The 23281-nt window shown below is 46.9% G+C and overlaps 1 protein-coding gene across 1 annotated transcript; it reads right to left on the bottom strand.

Moving 5' to 3' along the window:
- Positions 1 to 1431: 1431 nt before the first annotated feature.
- LOC148506460 (uncharacterized) lies at positions 1432 to 21998 on the bottom strand. The gene is made up of 5 exons (XM_088446723.1): positions 21903 to 21998; positions 17043 to 17154; positions 16838 to 16926; positions 16588 to 16693; positions 1432 to 5294 (listed from the first exon to the last, which is right to left on the bottom strand). Exons 2-5 carry the CDS (start codon positions 17113 to 17115, stop codon positions 3169 to 3171), a joined length of 2394 nt encoding a protein of 797 aa, XP_088302849.1. The 5' UTR covers positions 17116 to 17154; positions 21903 to 21998; the 3' UTR covers positions 1432 to 3168.
- Positions 21999 to 23281: the final 1283 nt, after the last annotated feature.

Genomic DNA, 23281 nt, shown 5'->3' with positions numbered 1-23281 from the left:
ACTTCTGGGAGACTCGCAAATTTATGGGGTCCCTTTAAAGGAGAAACTCTGCCAGGACATGATGGCCACCATCACTTTTTAGGTGACACACATGGATTTATTAAGTTATTTATATAGCGCACACATATTCCGCAGCACTTCACAGAAAATATTTTGGTCATTCACATCAGTCCCTGTCCCAGTGGAGCTTCCAATCTATGTTCCCTACCAAAGGTTCACACACATACACACCAGGGTCATATTTTGTGTTAGAAGTCAATGAACCTACCAGTATGTTGGGATGACCAGTGCTGTGGGGGTGTGGGCAGAGCTATGTTGGGTGTGACCAGTGCTGTGTGGGGGCCAGAGCTAGGTGTGACCAGTATTATATGGGCGTGGCCAGAGCTAGGTGACAGTGACCCTCCCCACCGCATCCTAATCACTGCACATGATATAATAGCAAACATGCTGACATTCCGAGGATGTTGAGATTGAATAATGTCAACATTGTTGTGTCATTATTATAGATATCGACATGGTATCAAAGCAGGAAATAACTTGTCTACTCCAGATAAAATTCTTCTTTATATAATTATTTCAGCAATGTATTACAAAGTCAGCATTTGGAAACAGCCAGACACTACACAGCGACTGCATGATTGGGCTTCAATTCTAAAAACTTATGATCTTATTACAACAGTTTCCTTATATACCATAGCTTATTACAACAGTTGCCTTATATACCATAGCTTACTACACTATTCATGAGTACATGATGTCAACATTTAATCTGTATTTATGATCTTCGCATTCCATGTTTTAAAGTGACACAACTCAATTCCTATTTCCTGTATGCAAATGTCCTGGGCTGTAACTGAATATCCATAGATCAAAAGCTCTTTTGACTTCCAGGAATAGTTTCTTGGTCATGAAAGAATAGTGCCCGTGGTTTGGCTTCTCTCCTCAATACCAGGAATCGAGATGGTTGGTGACAGATGGCCTGCTGATATCTCCAGTGCACGATCTTGTACCAAAAAGTGTTCAGTCTCTTTTTGCATAGTCATTTGTGACCCACCAAAACAGGAGGCATCAGATGTCCGGAGATTATAACTCAGAAAGAAATAACTTATTGAAAACATCATTCGGTATAACACGGTGTCTTTGCATTTAACCATCTTTGAATTTTTAGACTTAAATCTAATCTAAATATGTATATTTTTATTGCTTATCAATATTATACAGCATATACCAGTAACTAGATAATATATATACAATGTATACCAGTAACTAGATAATATATACAGTATATACCAATAACTTGAACATATACTATATAACCTCCCCCCAGGTGTGCCTAAACCTAACTTCCTCCCGGTGGTGCCTAACCCTAATCTCCCCCCCCCCCCCCAAACCTAACCCCGCTACAATCCCTAATCCTAACCCTCCCCCCCACCCTGTGGCTAATGCTAAGGATTTACCTTCGTTCTCGCTGGTGTCCTCGGTGTTCTGGCGTCGGGATTAATTTAGGCATCTGTATTTTGACGTCTATTTTAAGTTCCTTGCCGGGATGGAAACCGGCGGCCACATCATAACTACATCCCATAGTATATACACCAGTAACTAGATAATATATACAGGGTATACCAGTAACTAAATATATACCATAATATATACAGGGTATACCAGTAACTAAATATATACCAGTAACTAGATTATACAGTATATGCCAGTAATTAAATATATACAGTGTATACCAGTAGCTAAATATATACCAGTAACTAGATAATATATACAGTATATGCCAGTAAATATATACAGTGTATACCAGTAGCTAAATATATACCAGTAACTAGATAATATATACAGTATATACACCGGTAAATATATACAGTGTATACCAGTAGCTAAATATATACCAGTAACTAGATAATATATACAGTATATGCCAGTAAATATATACAGTGTATACCAGTAGCTAAATATATACCAGTAACTAGATAATATATACAGTATATACACCGGTAAATATAAAGTACACATGTGTGAGTAACATCCTCCTCCTCATTCAGGATAGAGAAGCAGAGCGACATATTATAGACACCAACATACATGTACTAGAAATCCAGCAGGGGCACAAAAGACTTCCTCACATAGGACAGTCCTGTCCAGATGATGGCGCTGTTCATCAAGGAACAATTCCTGGGCTTGGGAGTCTGTGTTTCTGGCAAATCCCTCTGATAGAACTATCACTCACGATCAGGATGCCGGAGTGCGTCCCCGCAGGTCGTACATTGCATCTTCAGATCTGCCGTGCTGTAGGGCAGATCTGACAATCTCAGTCACGACGCACTGGAATAGTTAGGAGGCACGATGGATCGTTTTTCACATTGGACAGTTTTTAACACCAAATCGTGCCCACGACTGCCGGGGAGCTGCTGGGTAGAGTTCAAGGGGAAATCGGACACCATGTCGGATCGTGAGCACATCACCAAGTGTGTAGGCACCATAAAGGGCTGATGCATAGATGCAATGTATGCCTATAGTGCACTGTATCAATGTACTTGATTGCGGCTAAACCCCACGTGGGTTTAGTTAATTGTGACCATTCAGAGCTTTTCCCACGCTCTGACCAATCAGTGCAAAAATACTCTGCTTAATTAGAAGGACGGGCTTAGAACCTTACAGGTGCAGTGTAGCTTCTCCAGTGTTTTTGTTTTTTCGCTTGCCAAATAGAATGCAAGCCTGGAAGAAGACTACAGGTAGCGGTATGCTGGCAGTTGTAGTTCTGTCAGGCTTTAGGTCTTAGCTAATAGAAAGTCATCCTTAGGTATCTTATTGTAACTCCTACATTCTATGTCATTTGGGGGCACCAGATCCAAACACTGCACCGTAATACAAAGTGACTTTCCTTCAGTGCACAGGAGTAGCAATAAAATGCAAAACTACATCATCTAGAACAGTAATACACGGACACAGTAGTAACAGTAGTAGATGGGCACCACTTCAGACATTTAAAGAATGAAAAAGGGGAGGAGGTCAATGAATGAGTGTGTTGCAGGCAAAATACATTAGTTGTTCTTCAGATAAAACACTATCCATCTCCGAACCACAATCAAGAATTCATTTTAGTCCAATAAGATTTGATTTCTGCCTAAAACATCGCCGTCATTCAGGACTGGGCAACACCTTCTAACCCGTGTGAGTTTTTTGATGTCTAAAAAGACTAGATTTGTATGTAAAAAGTTTCCCACATTGAGAACATGAAAAGGGCTTCTCATCCGTGTGACCACTCTGATGTCTATTCAGAGCTGATTTCTGTGCAAAACATTTCCCACACTCAGAACATGAAAAGGGCTTCTCAACCATGTGACATCTCTGATGTTTAACCAGCACTGCTTTCTGTTCAAAACGTTTCCCGCATTCAGAACATGAAAATGGCTTCTCGTCCGTGTGATTTCTCTGATGTTTATCCAGGGCTGCTTTCTGTGCAAAACATTTCCCGCACTCAGAACATGAAAATGGCTTCTCACCCGTGTGATACCTCTGATGTACAGCCAGTCCTGCTTTCTGGGCAAAACATTTCCCACATTCAGAACATGAAAATGGCTTCTCACCTGTGTGACATCTCTGATGTACAGCCAGAGCTGATTTATGTACAAAATGTTTCCCACACTCAGAACATGAAAAGGGTTTCTCTCCCGTGTGACATCTCTGATGTATATCCAGTGCTGATTTCCATGCAAAATGTTTTCCACACTCAGAACAAGAAAATGGCTTCTCACCCATGTGATATTTCTGATGACTATGTAGCACTGCTTTCCGTGTAAAATGTTTCTCACAATGGGAACATGAAAAAGGCTTCTCACCCTCGTGACTTCTCCGATGTGTATCCAGCGCTGCCTTCTGTGCAAAACGTTTCCCACACTCAGAACATGAAAAGGGTTTCTCACCAGTGTGATTTCTCTGATGTATATCCAGTGCGGATTTCCATGCAAAATGTTTTCCGCACTCAGAACATGAAAATGGCTTCTCACCTGTGTGATACCTCTGATGTTTATGCAGCACTGCTTTCCGTGTAAAATGTTTCCCACAATGGGAACATGAAAAGGGCTTTTCACCCTTGTGACCTCTCTGATGTGTATCCAGCGCTGCTTTCTGTGCAAAACGTTTCCCACAATCAGAGCAAAAAAATCTTTTCTCAACTGTGTGAAGTTTTCGATGATGTATAAGAGAGGATTTCTGTGAAAAACATTTCCCACACTCCAAACACGTAAACGGCTTCTCACCGGTGTGAGTTCTCAGATGATTGACAAGAGATGATTTCTGTGAAAAACATTTCCCACAGTCAGAACAGGAGTACGGCTTCTCACCCGTGTGACTTCTCTGATGTTCAATAGCCTTTGACCTCTGATTAAAACATTTCCCACACTCAGAACATGAAAATGGTTTCTCACCTGTGTGAGTTCTTCTATGCCTAATAAGTTCTGATTTCCAAGTAAAACATTTCCCACATTCAGAACATGGAAATGGCTTGTCACCTGTGTGAGTTTTTTTATGCCTAATAAGTTCTGAGTTCCGTGCAAAACATTTTCCACACTCAGAACATGGAAATGGTTTCTCACCCGTGTGAGTTCTTTTATGCCTAATAAGTTCTGCATTCTGTGTAAAACGTTTCCCACACTCAGAACATGGAAATGGCTTCTCCCCTGGGTGAGTTCTTTTATGCCTAATAAGTTCTGCATTCCATGTAAAACATTTCCCGCACTTAGAACATGAAAATGGCTTCTCACCTGGGTGAGATCTTCTATGTCGAATAAGTTCTGATTTCCACGTAAAACATTTCCCACACTCAGAACATGAAAATGGCTTCTCTCCTGTGTGAGTTATTTTATGCCTAATAAGTTCTGCATTCCATGTAAAACACTTCCCACACTGAGAACATGAAAATGGCTTCTCACCTTTGTGAATTCTTTTATGCCTTAGAAGTTCTGCATTCTTTTTAAAACATTTCCCACACTCAGAACATGAAAATGGCTTCTCCCCTGTGTGAGATTTTGTTTTCTGTGCAATCAATTCCTCTTTTATGAAACCACTATGAGCTGTGCTGTGTGTAACAGTGTCTGTGGTATCAGGAGAACACTCCTCATGCACAGAGGGACCAGATGATGTATCTGCACTGTGTAGAACTGGGTGTATATTTGGGGTAATGGGGTTCTCTCCTGGATAATCTTGCTTGATGTCATTATCTTCTGTTTCACACTTTGGAGATAAGATGAGATGTTCCTCAGAGGTATTCCCGTTATTGGGTCCATCTGCTGGGAATAAAAAAACGAATACACTTATATTTACAATACATAGTACACAGAGGTTCCTCTAAATTATCATCCAAATAGTAAAGTGAAGATGTTTTATGGTACAATTAGTGAATTTACAGACTTGTTAAACTATCCTGTATTTATAGCAGTATTTTAATAGCATGCAAAGCTTGCTTTAGAGTTTACCAGTAATGTCAAAAGAAGTTGCACCTAAAATAGAGCTAAAATGCGCTATAAAATAGTAAACTCATTCCTGGTTGCGGCGGCCCTGCCCCCTTGCCATGATGGCACATGTTGGGGGTAGGGCCGGCACAGAATGGATTGTCGCCCTGCTACATTACTGCTAATACCTCCTTGCAGAAAAGGTGATCAATATCTAAAGCACCCCATACACAGTGAAATAAATCAGCCAATCCGACGGATTGGTACGATTTGGCTGCTATATCGTACCGTGTGAGGGCATGATATCGGCCAGTGCGCGCACCCGTGGGGGCATACATCACACCCTCAGCTCTCACTGCAGGTTCAGTTGATCTGGGGATGCGATGTGCGATCCCATGCAGTGCTACGTGGGTGGAGAAGCCAGCATATCGAACGGTCTGCCACCCGATTGCACCGTGTTTGGGGACCGCCTGATATGTTGGACGTCTGATCCCCGTCGCATCGCACTGTGCATATCGCACCGTGTATGGGCCGCTTAAGAGGTGGCCTGATAGTCAGCAGTGTGTCATATTGGCCGAACTTGCATAATATTTATATTAGGACATAGGCGTGGGTGGTGTTTGGCCTGACTGCCGTACTAGATGGACAAGAGTTCCTAAAGCTCCTATGATCCCACCAATAATGCTGCATCAGGCAGTTATGGTTATCGGTCTCCTCTCCAGCACCCCGCTACCCTGTACCTCAGGGAGACCTTTTTGAACAGGTTTCCATCTGATTTAATTGCACCCAACTCTCCGTGATCCGCAGAATAGCCCAAGTCAGTAATAGCATCTGTGCTCGGACTTCCACATGGAACATGTTTCTCTCCGTTTCCAAAGAAGCATCTTCATCTGCTTCTGTTGTCTTAGATGAGGACTTCCACGGATCTTGACATAACTAGTGGCTAAGTCCGCTTTTCCAGTGGGAGACACTGCTGACCAAATCCAGCCCCTTTGGCCCCCAGATGGATGTATCAAGATTCGTCTTCATAAGGGATGTATGGAACCTCCTCACCAGTCTCACGCCTACCACTTAAATGGGGCAATGACCTTTACATGCCGGAGGGTACTGGTTCTAGCTCCTGACTGTGTCACATCTCCTCAGGCTTGCGAAGTACAATATCCCACCTGCTGATGCATCACACATCCTAATATTAGGGTGACGCATGTCCCTCTCCAGCTTTCCAAGCTTAATATTACATCTCCACTACAAACAATCACCAAGTTCAGACTTTCTATAATCTAGCCTCAAACTATTGACTCCCACCATGCCCAAAGGAGAGAGGGCGGGAATCACCAAACCATGATCTGTCAAATTTTTTCCACAAATCTTCTATCAGGAAGGGGAAGACAGAGACAAAAATAACCCCTTGTTCCAGAGATGACTCTGATGAAGATCTCACCTAGGTCACTTGAAAATACTCTCTCTATCTCTAATGTGAAAGAACAAAGTCTTCAGTTGACTAAAAAGTGCAAAAGGCCATTGAGTTCTAAAAAGCTGACATAACAATGATAGACGACCAATTGGAGATAAAGATGGATAAAGTAATTTCGTTCTAACAGGGGGCAGAAGCAGATTTAAACCAATTGGAAAAAATAGATGGCCACACACAAAGGATTACCTGTTTACCCCCTATGCCAGCCCCTCCTAAGGATCACCTCCTTTTGAATCAGTGCTATGTACCCATCCCCAGGCGCCAACTCAACCATGGGATGCAAATTCCAATACTTTGCCACCAACGGAAATAGTCATGAGACAGGTCCCGTAAACAGAATGAGTGAAAAACTGTTTGGAGGGAGTGAGGCCACAGAGAAAATTTCTACCATAATTGGGGGACATGTCCTAAGATCTCTTTGTTGTGGGACAAAATATACAAGGACCATGACACTATGTTAGAAGCTCCAATCGATAAGGAGCCATGGATTGTTCTCTTTTGTTATCCCACAAAGACTTATCTAGGCACTCCACAAAATTGGATTTCCATGTCCAAGCAGTGGCCATATCTATGACTGTATCCCATTGGAAGTAAACAGAACCCAGAAAAGAAACAAAAAAAGGACATGAAAATCAGTTTGCTCCCTTTCCTCCATCTTGTTCCTTGTAAACTAAAGATGTAGCAATAGAAACACATCATGTATTTAGGTCCCAAGAGAGGGAAATCTCACACAGTGACTGTGGGCCATATTCGGATATCCCCTATGTGACCCAGGAAACTGTACACTCTCCTAGATATCTAGCAGCAAATGTAAGTGTCTAGCATGTGGTCTCCCTGTGTTTCCTGGAGACTGGTACAGTCCAATCACGGTGTGCTCTAATGACCCCCTTGGTATTTATTAGGGATCTACAACAGCCCTGAAAACGCGTCTTACCAAGAGGCTGCTGTCTACAGACAGTACAAAGGATAAATATCAAGAGAAGCAGACATTTTCCTCCTCCACCGAACTTGTAGCCGGCAGTGCACATTCGGGCAGGAAGCCTTTTCCATCAGACTGACAGATAGTGAAGTGTGATTAGTCACTCCAGAGAACATGTTTCCACTAATCCAGAGACCACAAGTAGTGACCTATCCACGGACAGTAATTAAATAGCTACGGGTTCTTAACCCGGGAGTTAAAGGCCTGTGGTAAGTCCCTCGGCTTAATTGAATTCACCCACACGAGTGGGTACAGACAGCGGAAGGAATAGACCTTGAGTAGCTTGACGAAAAGATTTTGCACAGACCAGGCAGAAATTAAATCTATAACATCTGTTTAATATCTCTTTGTCAGGTAGTCCAACGATGTCGGGCGAACACAGGCGTGCCAGTGCATTTGAACGCTGTTACAGACACGTGCATAATTAAGCCCCTGCGATGGCATACGCCACCTGAGCTCTAGATGCACACAGTTCAGCAGTATCTGAGTGAGGTCAGGTCAACCATAACTGTGCGTATGGGTCCGATGGTGCCGATGTTTTCGCTGACTTCCAAAGTATCATGGATGTGAGTAAAGGGAAGTGGGCGCCTTTATGTAGTGCTGGGCGTCTGCATATTGTGCTGCGGCGGCATCGCGATCTCATTCATTTGCATAATTTTGCAGCGGACAGGTGCGTGCATAATCTTGCGATCCAACCTAAATCTGTCCCCTCTTAATAAAACGTATAAAATCACCTTTTATTGGATAGGCTTTAAAAAAAAGGTATCAAAACCGTGATACTATAATTCTGCATTTGCTGAATTGCTCATATACTGATCATTTTAATAACTAGTCAGATATGTACGCCCTGTAATAAGGCTAGATCAAGTGAAATATAAAGATGTAAATAACAACAAGAAATTAAGAAAATGATGTGAAGAAACAAAGATGAATTAAAACCCAGGCTGTGTGCGGTCTTCATGCCTTCTGTGTGTATAAGCTGATCAAATCAGTATTTACATTTCATCCAGTGAAACCTGTACCATTACTACTTGTGGCTAAGGGGTTGGGTACGGGATGCCGGCGGTCAGGCATCCCAACAGTAAGAATCCTGACACCTGGAGGTAAGTATCCTAACCCTACCCTCCTGCAGCGTAACCTTAACCCTCCCCCCTGCAGCCTAACCCTCCCGAAACCTAACCCTCCCCCTGCAGCCTATAACCCTTCCCCCCTGCAGCCTAACCCTCCCCTCTCCCAGCATCCTAACCCTCCCACCTGCAGCCTAACCCTCCAGCAGCCTAACCCTAACCCTCCAATCCCGCATCCTAACCCCTCCCGCAGCCTAACCCTCCCACAGCACAACCCTCCCCTCCTCCTACAGCCTAATCAACCCTTTCCCCTGTGCAGCCTAACCCTCCCCTCCCGCAGCCTAACCCTCCCATCCCCCTGCAGCCTAACCCTAATCTTCCCTTTCCCCTGCAGCCTAACCCTAACTCTCCCCTCCCTGCAGCCTAAACCTAACCTTCACCCTAGTGCCTAACCCTAAGACCTACCCTGACCCCAAGCCTAATACTTACCCTCGGGATGTCAGCAGTCAAGATTCCGACTACATCCCGTGGCTAAGAATTGTAACACAGCTGTTTGCAATTCAATAATTGTAATTATTCTCCAAACAGACTCAATTATTTTTCTCCTATTTTATTGTCCCCTTATAGGGCAATTATCACAACTATTCTAAATAGCACAAGTTGTAGAAGAATAAGAAGAGATATGGTAAGAACTTACCTTTGTTATCTCTCTTTCTACAAAGTCCATAGGGTCCACAGCAATACCTTGGGGTATAGGGGATGGGAGTCATCCGGGCACCACGCAGTTAATTTTTCTTCCCAGGATGTACTGGGTCCCTCTCCTATACCCCGCCCCGGGCCAGAGGCACCTCAGTTTAGTAGCAAGCCAAAGGCCAGAGGAGGATAAAAGAGAGAGAAGAAAGTCTGGAACACTCAAGAATCACATTCTCACACAGAAGGAGACGGAAAACCAGTGACCAGAGCGAACACCATCTGAAGCACAGGTGTGTCAGGGTGGGTGCCCTGTGGACCCTATGGACTTCGTAGAAAGAGATAAAGGTACAGTAAGTTCTTACCATGTCTCTTTTCTACATCAGGGTCCATAGGGATCCACAGGGATACATACCTTGGGGATGTCCCAAAGCAGTACCTTCAAGGGTGGGGACTCTCCTGTGCAGAGAGGAGAATCCGTCGCCCGAAGGAAGCATCCTGAGAGGCAAAAAGGTATCAAAAGCATACCACCTTAAAAAGGTCTAGACAAAAGACCATGTGGCCACCTTACAAAGCTGAACAGCTGAGGCACCAAGGCGAGCTGCCCACGAAGGACCTACAGACCGAGTAGAATGAGCAGTAACAGAGGGCCGCACTGGAAGGCCCTCATGAAAGTAAGCCTCAGAGATCGCCATGCGAAGCTATCTAGCCAAAGTTTATTGGCTGGTCAAACCCTTCTTGCGAAAGCCGTAGAGGACAAACAAGTAGTCTGACTTCCAAAGGGAACTAGTACGGTCTACATAATTCCTGAGGGCACATACCACATCCAATGAGGCCTGGGGAATTAAAGACCAGCACAATAATTTCCTCATTAATGTGGAAACTAGAGACCACCTTAGGAAGAAAACCAGGGCGAGTCCGAAGCACCGCAATGTCATGGTAAAAGAACAGAAATGGGGAACGGCAAGGGAGAGCCCCCAAATCTGACACTTCTGGCAGAAGCAACAGCCAGAAGAAAAACTGTCTTAGCAGTAAGCCATTTGAGATCCACTGAGTACAGAGGTACAAATGGAGGGCCCTAAGGACAACAGCCAAATCCCAAGACGCCACAGGAGGGACAAAGGGAGGCTGAATGTGAAGGACCCACTGTAGGAAGGTGCGGAGATCAGGAAGAGGAGCAATCCTTCGCTGGAACCACACTGAAAGGGCAGAGACATGCACCTTCAGTGAAGCAAGGCGGAGACCCAGGTCCAAACCCGCCTGCAAAAAAGCCAAAACTCTGGATAACGTAAACACTTGGGGGTCGTAACCTCTGTGACGACACCAAAGTAGGTGTGCCACACCCTGTGGTAAATCCTGGCAGAGGCAGGTTTTCGTACTCTGAGCATGGTGTTAACCACAGAGCCGGAAAAACCCTTAGACCTTAGTAGGGATGTCAAAGACAGCCGACCCAGGTCCGGGTAAAGGCAAGGACCTTGAGACAACAGCAACGGAGTGTCAATGGAGAGACTCTGAAAAACTGAGTACCAGTGACGTCTGGGCCACGCTGGAGCCACCAGGAGGACAGTGCCTCCTTCTTGTTTGAATTTCTGAAGTACTCGAGGATGAAGAGAGATTGGAGGGAACAGGTATGCAAACTGGAAAGTCCACTTGACTGACAGAGCATCTACGAAGAGAGCCTTGGCGTCTCTTGTCGTATGCCCGTACACTGGCAGTTAGCGATTGTCAGGTGGCCATGAGGTCCATGTACAGTAGGCCCCACTTGTCCACTAGGAGCTGAAATATTCTTGGTGAAGAGACCTTTCCCTGAGATGCACATTGTTATGGCTGAGGAAGTCCGCTTCCCAATTGAGCACTCTGATATGGCTGGGAGATGGCCTTCCGCCCATGTCAGACACCTCTGTCATTGCCGCCTGAATTCGAGTCCCTCCTTGATGGTTTATGTAAGCCACGGTTGTGGCATTGTCTGACTGAACTTGCACGCGCTTTCCGTGAAGTAGCAGCCTGGTTTCTTGCAGGGCTCTGAAGACTGCCCGAAGTTCCAATATGTTGATTGGTAGAGCAGAACTCCTCTGCTGTCCACCGTCCCTGAAAAGAGTGTGGACCTGTCACTGCGCCCCAACCCCAAAGACTAGCATCCGTCATCAGAAGGACCCAGTCCGGAATCCAAAATGGGCGCCCCCTGGTAAGGTGGATTGTCTGTAGCCGAGTCAGAGATAACCGTACCTCCGGAGAGAGCACCATCGTCTGAGTCCTTATCCTATGGGGTAATTGTCCCACCTGGAGAGGATCAATTTCTGCAGAGGCCGGGAATGAAACTGGGCAAATTTCACCAGGTCAAACGTCGACACCATGGACTCAGTAACTGCATGGCTGAGTGTATTGACACTCGGCGACTGTGGAAGCATCTGCGCACTCGCGTCTACAAAGTGGATATCTTTTCTGTGGTCAGAAAGATCCTCTGTTGATGTGAATCCAACAGAGCCCCCAGATGGAGCATCCTTTGAGATGGGATCAGGGAGGACTTCTTCCAATTGATCAACCACCCGTGCATCTGTAGCATAGATATTGTCAGCTGTAGATGGTGAAGTACCTTTGGAGACCCTGCCAACAGTAAGAGGTCGTTCAGCTATGGTAACAGACGGACCCCCTGCAGCCGCAGACGGGCTGCCATTACCGCCATAATTTTTGTAAACACTCGAGGTGCAGTAGAGGCCAAACGGCAGAGCCCGAAACTAGAAATGTTATTGTGACACAGCAAACCTGAGAAAACGCTGGTGAGCTTAAGCAATTGGAATATTGAGGTATGCATCCTGAATATCCAGAGACACCATAAAATCCCCAGGTTCCATAGCCAGTATGATTGAGTGAAGGGTTTCCATCCTGAACCGAGGCACCCTGAAGAATTTGTTCAGGGACTTGAGATTGAGGTCGATGGGATCCGTTCGGTTTTTGAACCAGAAAAAGGCTGGAATACTAACCCGTGCCCCTCTGGGATAACGGGACCGGTACAATGACCCCTGTCTAAAGCATGGATTGTACTGCCTCTTGAATAGCCAAGGCCTTGTGTGACGGAAGGCTTGTGCAGAAAAACTGAAGGGGGGAGAGGGCGTACAACTGAGAGACCACTTCTCTTACCCAGGTGTCTGCTGTGGTCTGACACCAGCACTGGGCGAACTGAAGTCGGCCTCCCACCCTGAGGTCCACCAGGGGGAAACCCGCCATGTGAGGCTGAGGGCTTGTCGTCAGGCTTGGCAGCTGGACGACTCGCACTCCAAGCTTGTTTCTTAGGCTTGGCAGTTTTCTTGGCGGTTGACGGCCGAGGAAAGGACTGGGTTCTAACCTTACCTGGGGCTCGATAGGTCCGAAAGGACGAAGTCCGAGACCCCGAGGGAGCAGGAGTAGAAGGCAGACAAACAGACTTAGCAGCTGCCAATGTATCCACAATTTTGTCCAAATCAGGACCGAACAGGACCTTACCATTATAGGGTAAACACTCCAAACCCTTCTTGGAGTCTGCAACTGCCCTCCAAGAGCAAATCCACAAGGAGCGGCGAGCAGCAATGGCTGCCGTGGAGATGCTGGCATTCACTAAACTGGCATCTAAGGCAGCCTCGTTAATATATGTAGCCGAATCTCAGAGATTACCCACCAAATTCAATTGTTCCCTGGTAGCAACCGTAGCCAAGGACTTCCCTAGGGTGTTTGCCCAACATTCCATAGCCCGAGCCACCCAGCAGATAGCCATGGCTGGTCTGTACGCGGCACCTGAAAGACAATAGACTTTAGGCAAAGCTCCACCTTCCTGTCTGTAGTATCCTTCAGGGACAATATGGAAGGCATAGGGAGAGTCGCACTCTTAACCAAGCGCGTTACATGGGAATCCACCACCGGTGAAGTTTCCCATTTAGCAAAATAGTCCTCAGCAAAGGGATAAGCATACGTCAGACGCTTCTGCGTTTGGTACCTTTTTTCCAGGCGATTTCCATGCTACCTCTAGATGGTCCACCAGCTGGTCGGACAAGGGAAATATGGCCATGGTCACCATCTCGTCCTTGAAATATGCATGTCTGGACTTAGGTGCTGGAGGTTCAGCGTCCTCTATGACCATTGCTGCTCGGACAGCTTGTATCAAACCCGGAATATATATTTTGGACTTGGGCTCCACCTCACGTACAGAGGACTCGGAGTCAGATTCATCCGGGAGTACCCCATTAACGGATGAGACATCGTCATCATCATATGGAGTAGATTGAGATGACGGCAAAAATCTTTTAGCCAGTCTACTCTGGGGGGGGGGCTCTCTCAGCCACATTCTGCAACACCGTGGGAGTTGTATTAACCCACGGGCACGAGAACACCAGCACGGGAGCCCCCAGCTGAAGCATCCCCTCAGAGGGAATGAGCTGTTGCTGTGTGAACCCTAGTGGGGAAAACACAGGAGAGACAGTTAAACATCCCGCAATGGCCGCGGAGGGGCCTGGAGGAGCATAACACCTCAGACAATCCCTCAAGGGCCATGTCTCCCTCCCCCAATTCCGCTGTACACTTACTACATGACAGCCGGGCAGGAGCCAAAAGTGGCATATCACTCTCACTGCCAGACATAGTGATAGAGGATACCAATATATTCTATGTGACCCACCACACAAAAGGTACCTGTGAGGTTGCACCCTGACAATACCTGTGTTTAGGGCTCAGTGAGAGAAAAGAGGCACAGGGAAAGTAAAATGGCTGACAGTTTGTGAAAGTGAAACTCAAACAGACAGCAGTAGCATGCAGTCACATACAATGCAGGGCAATAACACCTGCACTTAATGGCACTATTCAGTCAACTACACAGACATAGTGTCTGGTAGGACACAGTGCTACTTACGCTGACCATGACCAGGAGGAGAGGTATGTAAGGGGACCCAGGCTCCGTACCGCCTGCTTGTATCTGCGACTCTGGCTGTTAGACAGGGAAGGCAGCTTCCCCTGGTCAGTGTTTAACCCCCAGGACAAACTCCAGCCCCGCTGTCCCTGGTGGTCTAGTGGAAGCGCAGGACTCAGTGTGGCTCCACATGTTGGCCATCACCAAGGAGTCCCCAGCCCTGGGGAAGGAGGACTGTGTCTCAGTGGGTCCCCACCGCGGGGGCCCGCTGCTTACCTGAAATCCCCATCGCGTCCGGCCACAGTCCAGGGATCCTCCGGGGTCTCTGCTAGCGAAGACCCCGGAAGCCCGCCGAGATCTCCAGATCAGTACCGGCATCTCGGTCTCATGCTGTGTAATGTAGAATGTATATATATGAACCCCTGCTCTTATAACCCATTTTAGTGCTATATAACATCAGGTACTTACAAACGGACCCCCACTGACCGCTGCTAATAATAGGTCTGCTGCGTAGTATTGCAGGGTACTTATCGGGAAGTCCCAGATCTGACAATCACTCTGATGCTTCATAATGCAAATCCCCGCTCTGATAGCCGCTGACACTGTATCTAGCGCATATCACTGCTGGGGTGCGATGTGCAGACCCACGTTCCAACAGCCACCGAGACACAGTTTGTATGGCTCAGTATTGCGGGTTACTTACGTGTGAGCATTCGCTCTCATAGCCACTGATAACACATGTAATAAATACTCAGGCGGGGTAGTAACATGTAAACCCCCCGGCTCTGACAGCCATTAAACATATATCATATATCTGCTGCTTTATAATGCGGGAACCTATGTACGAACCCCCGGCCTAACAGCCGCTGACAGTAGGGAGTAAGAGAGTAATTTATATAATATATAATTAACTCACGGCACTTATTTCAGGGATAAAGGTTTTATTTCATCACACGGGTCCCATTAAGGTCTGTTTCAACTCCTCAGTTATATTTTTATTGCATGTAACGCACATAAAAAATCCTGCGTATGTCTCATATGTTGTGTATTCAGCGAGCAGGAGATCACAGAGAAGTCTCTACACTTAATACATAGTCCCCAGTGTTATTAAGATTCAGGCCACACATTATACAGACATCACATTATTAGTATAGACTGCACACAGCTGTGTTCTCTCGGTTATTCATTCAGGGGATACGCAAATATTTATTGATAAATGGGCAAAACTGTGACATGATGTGAGGGGGAGAGCAGGAGTATAATAGGGGCTGATGGCACCTGATATATGATACACCAGAGAGTGTGGGGAGGAGACTGGTCAGATCTCTGGGCTGGTAACAAACAGTGACATGATGTGAGGGGGAGAGCAGGAGTATAATAGGGGCTGATGGCACCTGATATATGATACACCAGAGAGTGTGGGGAGGAGACTGGTCAGATCTCTGGGCTGGTAATACACAGTGACATGATGTGAGGGGGACAGCAGGAGTATAATAGGGGCTGATGGCTCCTGATGTATGAGATACACCAGAGAGTGTGGGGAGGAGACTGGTCAGATCTCTGGGCTGGTAACAAACAGTGACATGATGTGAGGGGGAGAGCAGGAGTATAATAGGGGCTGATGGCTCCTGACTCCCCCACTGGGCAGATATGGATAAGAGATTGCTGTAGTGACAGAGGAGGGTGTAGGATTAGAGATGGCTGTAGTGACAGAGGAGGGTGTAGGATAAGAGATTGCTGTAGTGACAGAGGAGGTTGTGGGATAAGAGAGTGCTGTAGTGACAGAGGAGGATGTAGGATAAGAGATGGCTGTAGTGACAGAGGAGGGTGTAGGATAAGAGAGTGCTGTAGTGACAGAGGAGGGTGTAGGATAAGAGATTGCTGTAGTGACAGAGGAGGGTGTAGGATAAGAGATGGCTGTAGTGACAGAGGAGGGTGTAGGATAAGAGATGGCTGTAGTGACAGAGGAGAGTGTAGGATAAGAGAGTGCTGTAGTGACAGAACAAGGAGAATATATGACTGTTCTGTACTTAGTGATTATTACTCACCTGTGCTGATATTTATAGGGATTTCCTCCTCCTTACACTGCTGATCACCCAACACATACGTCTCTTCTTCTACCTTTATAACTTCTACTTTAATAAGTTCTTCAACCTGAATAGCCCACAAGACAATATAAATAACACATATAATAATGACATTTAATTCAGAAGACATCAGTGTATGAGACCCGCACAGCTGTCTCACATCATATACTGTCTCACTTTGGTATTGGGCAACTTCCTGAATCCCACCTACCTGATAGTCCTGTGGGATATTGTGCTTTTCCTCTGTATCATCCTGAGGAAGAGAACATCTCTCTTGGGTATCTCTGTTACTGGCTCCATCTGTAGGAGACACACAATGGCTGATTACATTGTATATATGCGATTATCAGATGATGTGTATATAGGTGACCCCATAGCTGCACTCCCCATTACAATAAATGACAGTCTCCTCTTACCCAGTGATGTGAGGGGCCAATGATTCTCCATCATCACGTCCTTGTGTCCTTCTATATACTCCCACTCCTGCATGGAGACATAGACAGTGACGTCCTCACACCTTATAGGAACCTGACACACACAATGATACAGTCATCACCCAGACACATCCCCTGGTGTTACAGTATAATGTCCCATTCCCAGCAGTCACCTCTCCAGTCATCACCCAGACACATCCCCCGGTGTTACTGTATAATGTCCCATTCCCAGCAGTCACCTCTCCAGTCATCACCCAGACACATCCCCTGGTGTTACTGTATAATATCCCATTCCCAGCAGTCACCTCTCCAGTCATCACCCAGACACATCCCCTGGTGTTACTGTATAATGTCCCATTCCCAGCAGTCACCTCTCCAGTCATCACACAGACACATCCCCTGGTGTTACTGTATAATGTCCCATTCCCAGCAGTCACCTCTCCAGTCAGCAGCTGAATGATCTTGTTGGTGAGTTCCAGGATCTTCTGGTCATTGTGTCTCTCATGTATCAGTGAGTGAGGTGGAGGCACCGTGATGGGGCTCTGGGTCCTGCTCAGTCCTCCCGACACACGGGGACGGCTGCTGGGTTAGCGTTCCCGCTAGGCTGTTTTAGCAGGGTGCGGCACCCTGCCCTCCTTCTGGAGGACAAAAAGCACCCTGCCCTCCAGAAGGAGGGCAAAAAGCACCCTGCCCTCACAGGCTGCGGGTGCAGTCTTCACCCGCGGGACGCAGTGGCCGGAGCTAGAGTGAACACTATGGGTGTTACACGCTCACCTGATGTCTTCTTCACTACTGTGTAATCCTGTATATTGAGACACATTAATGTATTATTATAAACAGGTTGTGACTCTCCCAGAACTACCCATCTCCCTAGTCAGGTCCCTGTGTTAGAAAGAGATAATAGTGATGTCGCTGTGACATTTCCAGCCTCCCCCGTTCCCAAATAACTTCGTTATTTATCTAATAAATCATAAGGAGAACACAAAGTGCAAAACCAATACACCTCACAACCAGGGAGGTCCCCAGATATTTACCAAAGCAGGCATCAAAAGGGGGTCAAATGCTTAGTCATGCACAAAACCTTATGCCCAAAACTGGCATCTTTGTCCACAAATGCGTGGAAGCGATAAAATTTGGTGAAGGTGTACACAGAGGACCAATTAGATGCCCTGCATAGCTGTATAACCGAGGCACCCTGTTGCGCCACCCAAGAGGCACTCACAGTATGAGTAGCATGCACCCGGATAGGATCAGGCACAAAAGATAAACCTGCTAAATAGAAGAAGTCATCCGGTGAACCAAAAACTGTTTGAAAACAGGCCAGCCCCACCTTTCAGAGTCATAGAGGACCAAGAGACTGTCCGACATCCTGACCGACACGGTCCTGTCCACGTAAACCTTCAATGCCCGATCAACTTCCAAGAAGCGGAGAGGGCAATCAGATTCAGAAGGATGAAAAGCCGATAATATGATCTCCTGATTCAGGTGTAACAGGGAAACCACCTTGGGTTGGGCAGATGGCAAAGTACGAAACACCACCTTGACACAGTAGAAAATTAGGATGGGAACCAGCAGACAGCGCTGCCGTTCCGAGTGAAACGCATTCTTCCAAGTGAGCCACTATAGGTCAACAGATTCCAGAGGCTCAAAAAGAGTCCTCTGAAGTGCCTCCAAGACCAAACTGATGTCCCAACACGGGACAGGCGAACTTGCGGTGGCTGTACATGCAGTACCCCTTGCATCGAGGAAGCGCCAGTTCGCTTCTGAAACAGGACTGAAAGGGCAGAAACCTGACCTTGTAACAAAGCCAGAGGCCCTGAGACAACACGGCACTCTGACCACCTAATCTAAGTTTGCACACTCGGTGGTAAATAGCCGCCTCACAGCTACAGCCAATTCTGTAGCTCTCAAAATCTGATTCTCTACTGCCGCACCGACAGAGCCAGCCAAAGCAAATCAGGATATGAGAATGGCCTTTGACTGAGCAGATCATCCTACAGTGGCTTGACCAGCTGGGTCAGCGTCCATGGCCAGTCCGATGCAATGAAGAGAACGTGGTCCTTTTGCAATTCCCACTCGCCCAGGTGGACCTTGTGCTTACTGAGGAAGTCATCTTCCCAATTGTCTACCCCCGGAATCATTATAACAGAAATGGCCGGAGACTCCTGATATCGCCCTGCTGGTTGGTATATGCCATGTTTTTATAGGACTGGATGGGAAAGGCTTGCTCACAGAAACCGCAGAGTCTGAGGCAGGACATGTTAGACCATCCCCAGTTCCAGCAAATTGATAGACAGATAGGCCTCCTTTGTGGACCAAACCCCAAGACACTGGTATCCGTTGTGACCAGGGTCCAAACACAAATTGAGAACTAACAAGGACTAGCAGGCCGGAAGTCACAGATGTAACTATGGCCCTGATTCAGAGTCGCTCACAAGTGGCCCGATGTTTATGTACTGCGCATGCACTGCGTCCAGCGTGCGCGAGCCCCGCCGAGCGACTGAAGTTCAGTCGCTATGGGGCTCGCAAACAAGACGGGGCGGCTGTCGATGGTGAGTGACAGCTCACCCCGTTTTGTGGGCGACTGGGGGGGGGGGGTGGCTGGACAAACGCAGGCGTTCCCTTAAGAACGCCTGGCGTTTGTAAGGAGGTCTTACTGACATCACTACTGATGTCAGTAGTGGACTTCCTGCTCTATTAGAGCAGGAAGTCCACTCGGCCTTGCAGCAGCCTAGACCCTACCGTAGGGTCTCGTCGCAAGGTCGATGGTCTCGATGGTCTCCTGACCGCTCGTACAAGCTGTGTGTGATCTCCCACGGCTTTGCGAGCGGCCGGAGAACGAAAAAAAAATGCCCACAATCCCAGCGTGCGGGCAGCGGCAGCGAGCGGCTCTGAATCAGGGCCTTTGTTCAGACGAGGATCCGATTTCCTATGATATGATATATGATGCTGGAGAGCCCTGGAAAGGAAATGAGCAAGGGGGACCATCTGGAAGGTACCTACCATCTTCCACAGCAACTGCATACTCTGCAGAAGGGACACCTGGTGCAGGTGCAAAAGGCACAATACCAAAGATTGTAGGGTCAGTATCTTGTCTTCCAGAATGCCAACACATGTCTACAAGTAACTCTAGGAACACCATCCACTGGGCTGGAACTGAGAATCCAACAGTGTTCCTCCAGGGTCAACAACACCATCCGCAGCTGACGGCTGAGCGTTGTCCTAGTGGATGCCATGAACAAGTCATCCAAGTAAGGGATGATAGTGATCCCCTTGTGCCGCATCAGGGCAATCATTGGAGCCATGACCTTTGGGAAGACCCTAGTTGCGGTGAAAAATCTGAAGGGCAGGGCCTGAAATTGGAAGTTGAGGGACATAATGGCAAACCAAAGAAGCTTGTGATCCTGTTCCCAGATGGAAATGTTCAAATAGGCATTTTTGATGTCAAGTGATGTGAGAAATTGTCATCCTGTGGCCAGAATCAAGTCACTGACTATCAGGCCGTCGGAAGAGCTGTCCGCAGAAGAGCGGAAAATGGGCACCAAGTGGAGGCAAAGGATGGAGGACCCTCTGTTTTTTTCTAAGGTGAAACAGACTTTTGAAAGTCTATCTATCTGTTGGGTCAACTTAAGATCTACAGATGTACCAGCTATCACCAGGGATGGAAACAATGGGAGTAGAGATGGCTGAGGACCAATAGGAAATTAAGCACTCACCTCCTATTGGTTGCGAACGTTACATACCTCATTTGCCAGAGCCACAATGGACAGAGCCATGACCTTCGCCCAGGCCAGCAATACCTCCTCCGCTAGGAAGACCTTAGGCGTGTGCTGACTGAGGACATTGGTCTCACAAGCTACCTTTAAGGAAGTTGGAAGAGCCTCCCTTTCCAGACATACTGAAAGATGCTAACACACGCAAAGTACCAATAGATTATCTTTTTAGTGCCTACTTCTTAGCCTCCCCTCTAATCCCACAGCCTGTAGTGTCCCCCAAATAGGACTACAGGGGAATGTTATTAGTTCATGGCCGATTTATAAGGATTAAGCATTGAGGTTACAGATAATGGGTCTATTTCAGAAGTGGTAGAATGCTGATGTTTGCGCAGTTAAGCAACTTAATTTGTACTGCGCAAGCGTCAGTCGCGATGATGGATGCAGTAAGGATTTATTCACAAAGGATTTACCAAGCTTCACATTACAGAGCTTGGCCCCATCCCCTAACTCCATCTGAAGATAACGTTAGCCTATAGGCTACTAAATTGTGCATTTTAGCGATGGACCCTTAAGATTCTGCTCCCAGTATAAGCGCCTAAGCCAAACCAATAGCAGCGAGATGGCATAAGCTATCACTCTGCTCCGGGCTCTTTGCCAGGATTAGCTCTTATCAGAGCCCGTGTCCCAGCAAAAGAATAATGCTATATTCCAGCAAATATATAACATTTTCACTTTGCGAGATCAGTGGGAAATGATTGATGACATCCGCATTAAAAGTGTCTATGGAGTGAAATAGGGCCATCAGCCTCACATGTAATCATTAGAGATTGTATTACATATGTAGCATACATGTGGCTGGATTAGTTATATGATTGTTGTGCTGATTACATGTATGGTGCTCAGTAACCACAGAGGTGTCAGTTTCCACTATTGTCCCCTTTCCTAATGTGCATGGTTAGCGCTGCTGACATCACACACCTGATACACGCTGATCACTACACACAGGTCACACGTACCACACGCTGATCACTACACACAGGTCACACGTACCACACGCTGATCACTACACACAGGTCACACGTACCACACGCTGATCACTACACACAGGTCACGCATAACACTACACCTGATAATACTGAGATGTTACATGCAGGTGATGGAGTCTCCGTCAAGACTCACAGCAGGTAACGTTGTTTCTCCGGGCGTTTGCTATCAGACGAGGAAAACTTTAAACCAAACACTAGAGGTAGTGAGTCTTTTTTAATGTCTAAACCTGCTTTTAACATGGACATTTTCCTGAAGACCATCAGTCACTGTGAAACATGAGCGGTCTTACACAAAATGGCGCCTGCACAGGAGACATCACGTGACCAGAAGTTAATCTCGTACCGCATATATTGTACAAGACGTCTGTGTGGCTGCTGATTGGCTGTTATGTGATAACAATATTACCCATGATCCTCTCCTGCTGGTGATGTGTGTAATGTATCTGTGGTCAGTGTCTGTCTGATCTCTACACCGGGGGGCAGGTGACCTGTGGCACTCCAGCTGCTGAGGAACTACACATCCCAGCATGCCCTATAACAGCAGCACTGTGGCAGGGCATTCTGGGATGTGTAGTTCCCCTGCCCCTGGTGTAATAACAGGAGCAATGTGACAGAGATAGGATGTGATAAGAGGTCTCTGTGTTATACACAGCTGTCACCTAAGCTGCCATCATATATGTTATCATTGGGAATGTTCCTGTTAGTGAGTACAGAGCAGCCCCACAGTACAGCACATCTCATGCATGTATGTATGTTATGTGCTGCAGCTCTCGCTGTCTCTCTCTCTTATTATAGGTTATTATGTAGTAACGCAGAGACACAAACTTTCCTGTTGGCCAAGTGGTAAAACAAACCGGCGTCACTGCGGCACATACAGGAGGAGAAGGGGACACGGGTATGTGTAAGGGAGGGAGCTGTGTCATACATGCCGATGTCTGTAACAGCCTCTCTGGGGGAGTCCTGTGGGGGGGGACCTCTCTGATGGGGACGTGGTGCCGTGTTCAGGTCATCGTGGCTCTCAGCATTTTACAGCAGGGAGTTGGGGTAGGGTCACCACCTGTCCGGGATTCCTCCAGACAGTCCAGAAATAGGAAAATCTGTCCGGAGGACCTTTAATCCCAGACAGGCAGCTCCTGTAAATCTCCTGGGGGAAGGGCCTCAACACTACTGACAGACAGTGCACCCACCTCCCGCCTGATCTGCGGCCTGCGCAATGGTACACACTAGATCCTCTTCCCCCGAGGGCAGGCGCTGACCAGGCACAGGGCAGAGCTTCTGAGGGCAGGCGCTGTGTGGTGAGAGAGGAGAGCACAGCATGTATAGAATCCAATGCCCTGAGGTGCCGGGCGCTCTGTGGGAGGCTCTGCGGCTGGCAGGAGGCAGCGTGACAATGGGATAGATACGGCGTAGACTTTTTTTTTTCACTATTTAAACTATTTACTTAAGTAAAGTGTACATT

This window comes from Taudactylus pleione, unplaced genomic scaffold (assembly GCF_031769625.1).
Source record: "Taudactylus pleione unplaced genomic scaffold, aTauple2 ptg000403l, whole genome shotgun sequence".
In the NCBI taxonomy this organism is placed as follows: Eukaryota; Metazoa; Chordata; class Amphibia; order Anura; family Myobatrachidae; genus Taudactylus; species Taudactylus pleione.
This window is presented reverse-complemented; position numbering and strand designations above follow the sequence as displayed.

Coding starts and splice junctions, on each gene's coding strand:
- LOC148506460 (XM_088446723.1), bottom strand. CDS start 17,115: ATGCAGGAGTGGGAGTATATAGAAGGACACAAGGACGTGATGATGGAG. Junction 16,927..17,042: donor TTGGCCCCTCACATCACTGG/GTAAGAGGAGAC, acceptor TGTCTCCTACAG/ATGGAGCCAGTAACAGAGAT. Junction 5,295..16,587: donor CCCTATAAATATCAGCACAG/GTGAGTAATAAT, acceptor TTTTATTCCCAG/CAGATGGACCCAATAACGGG.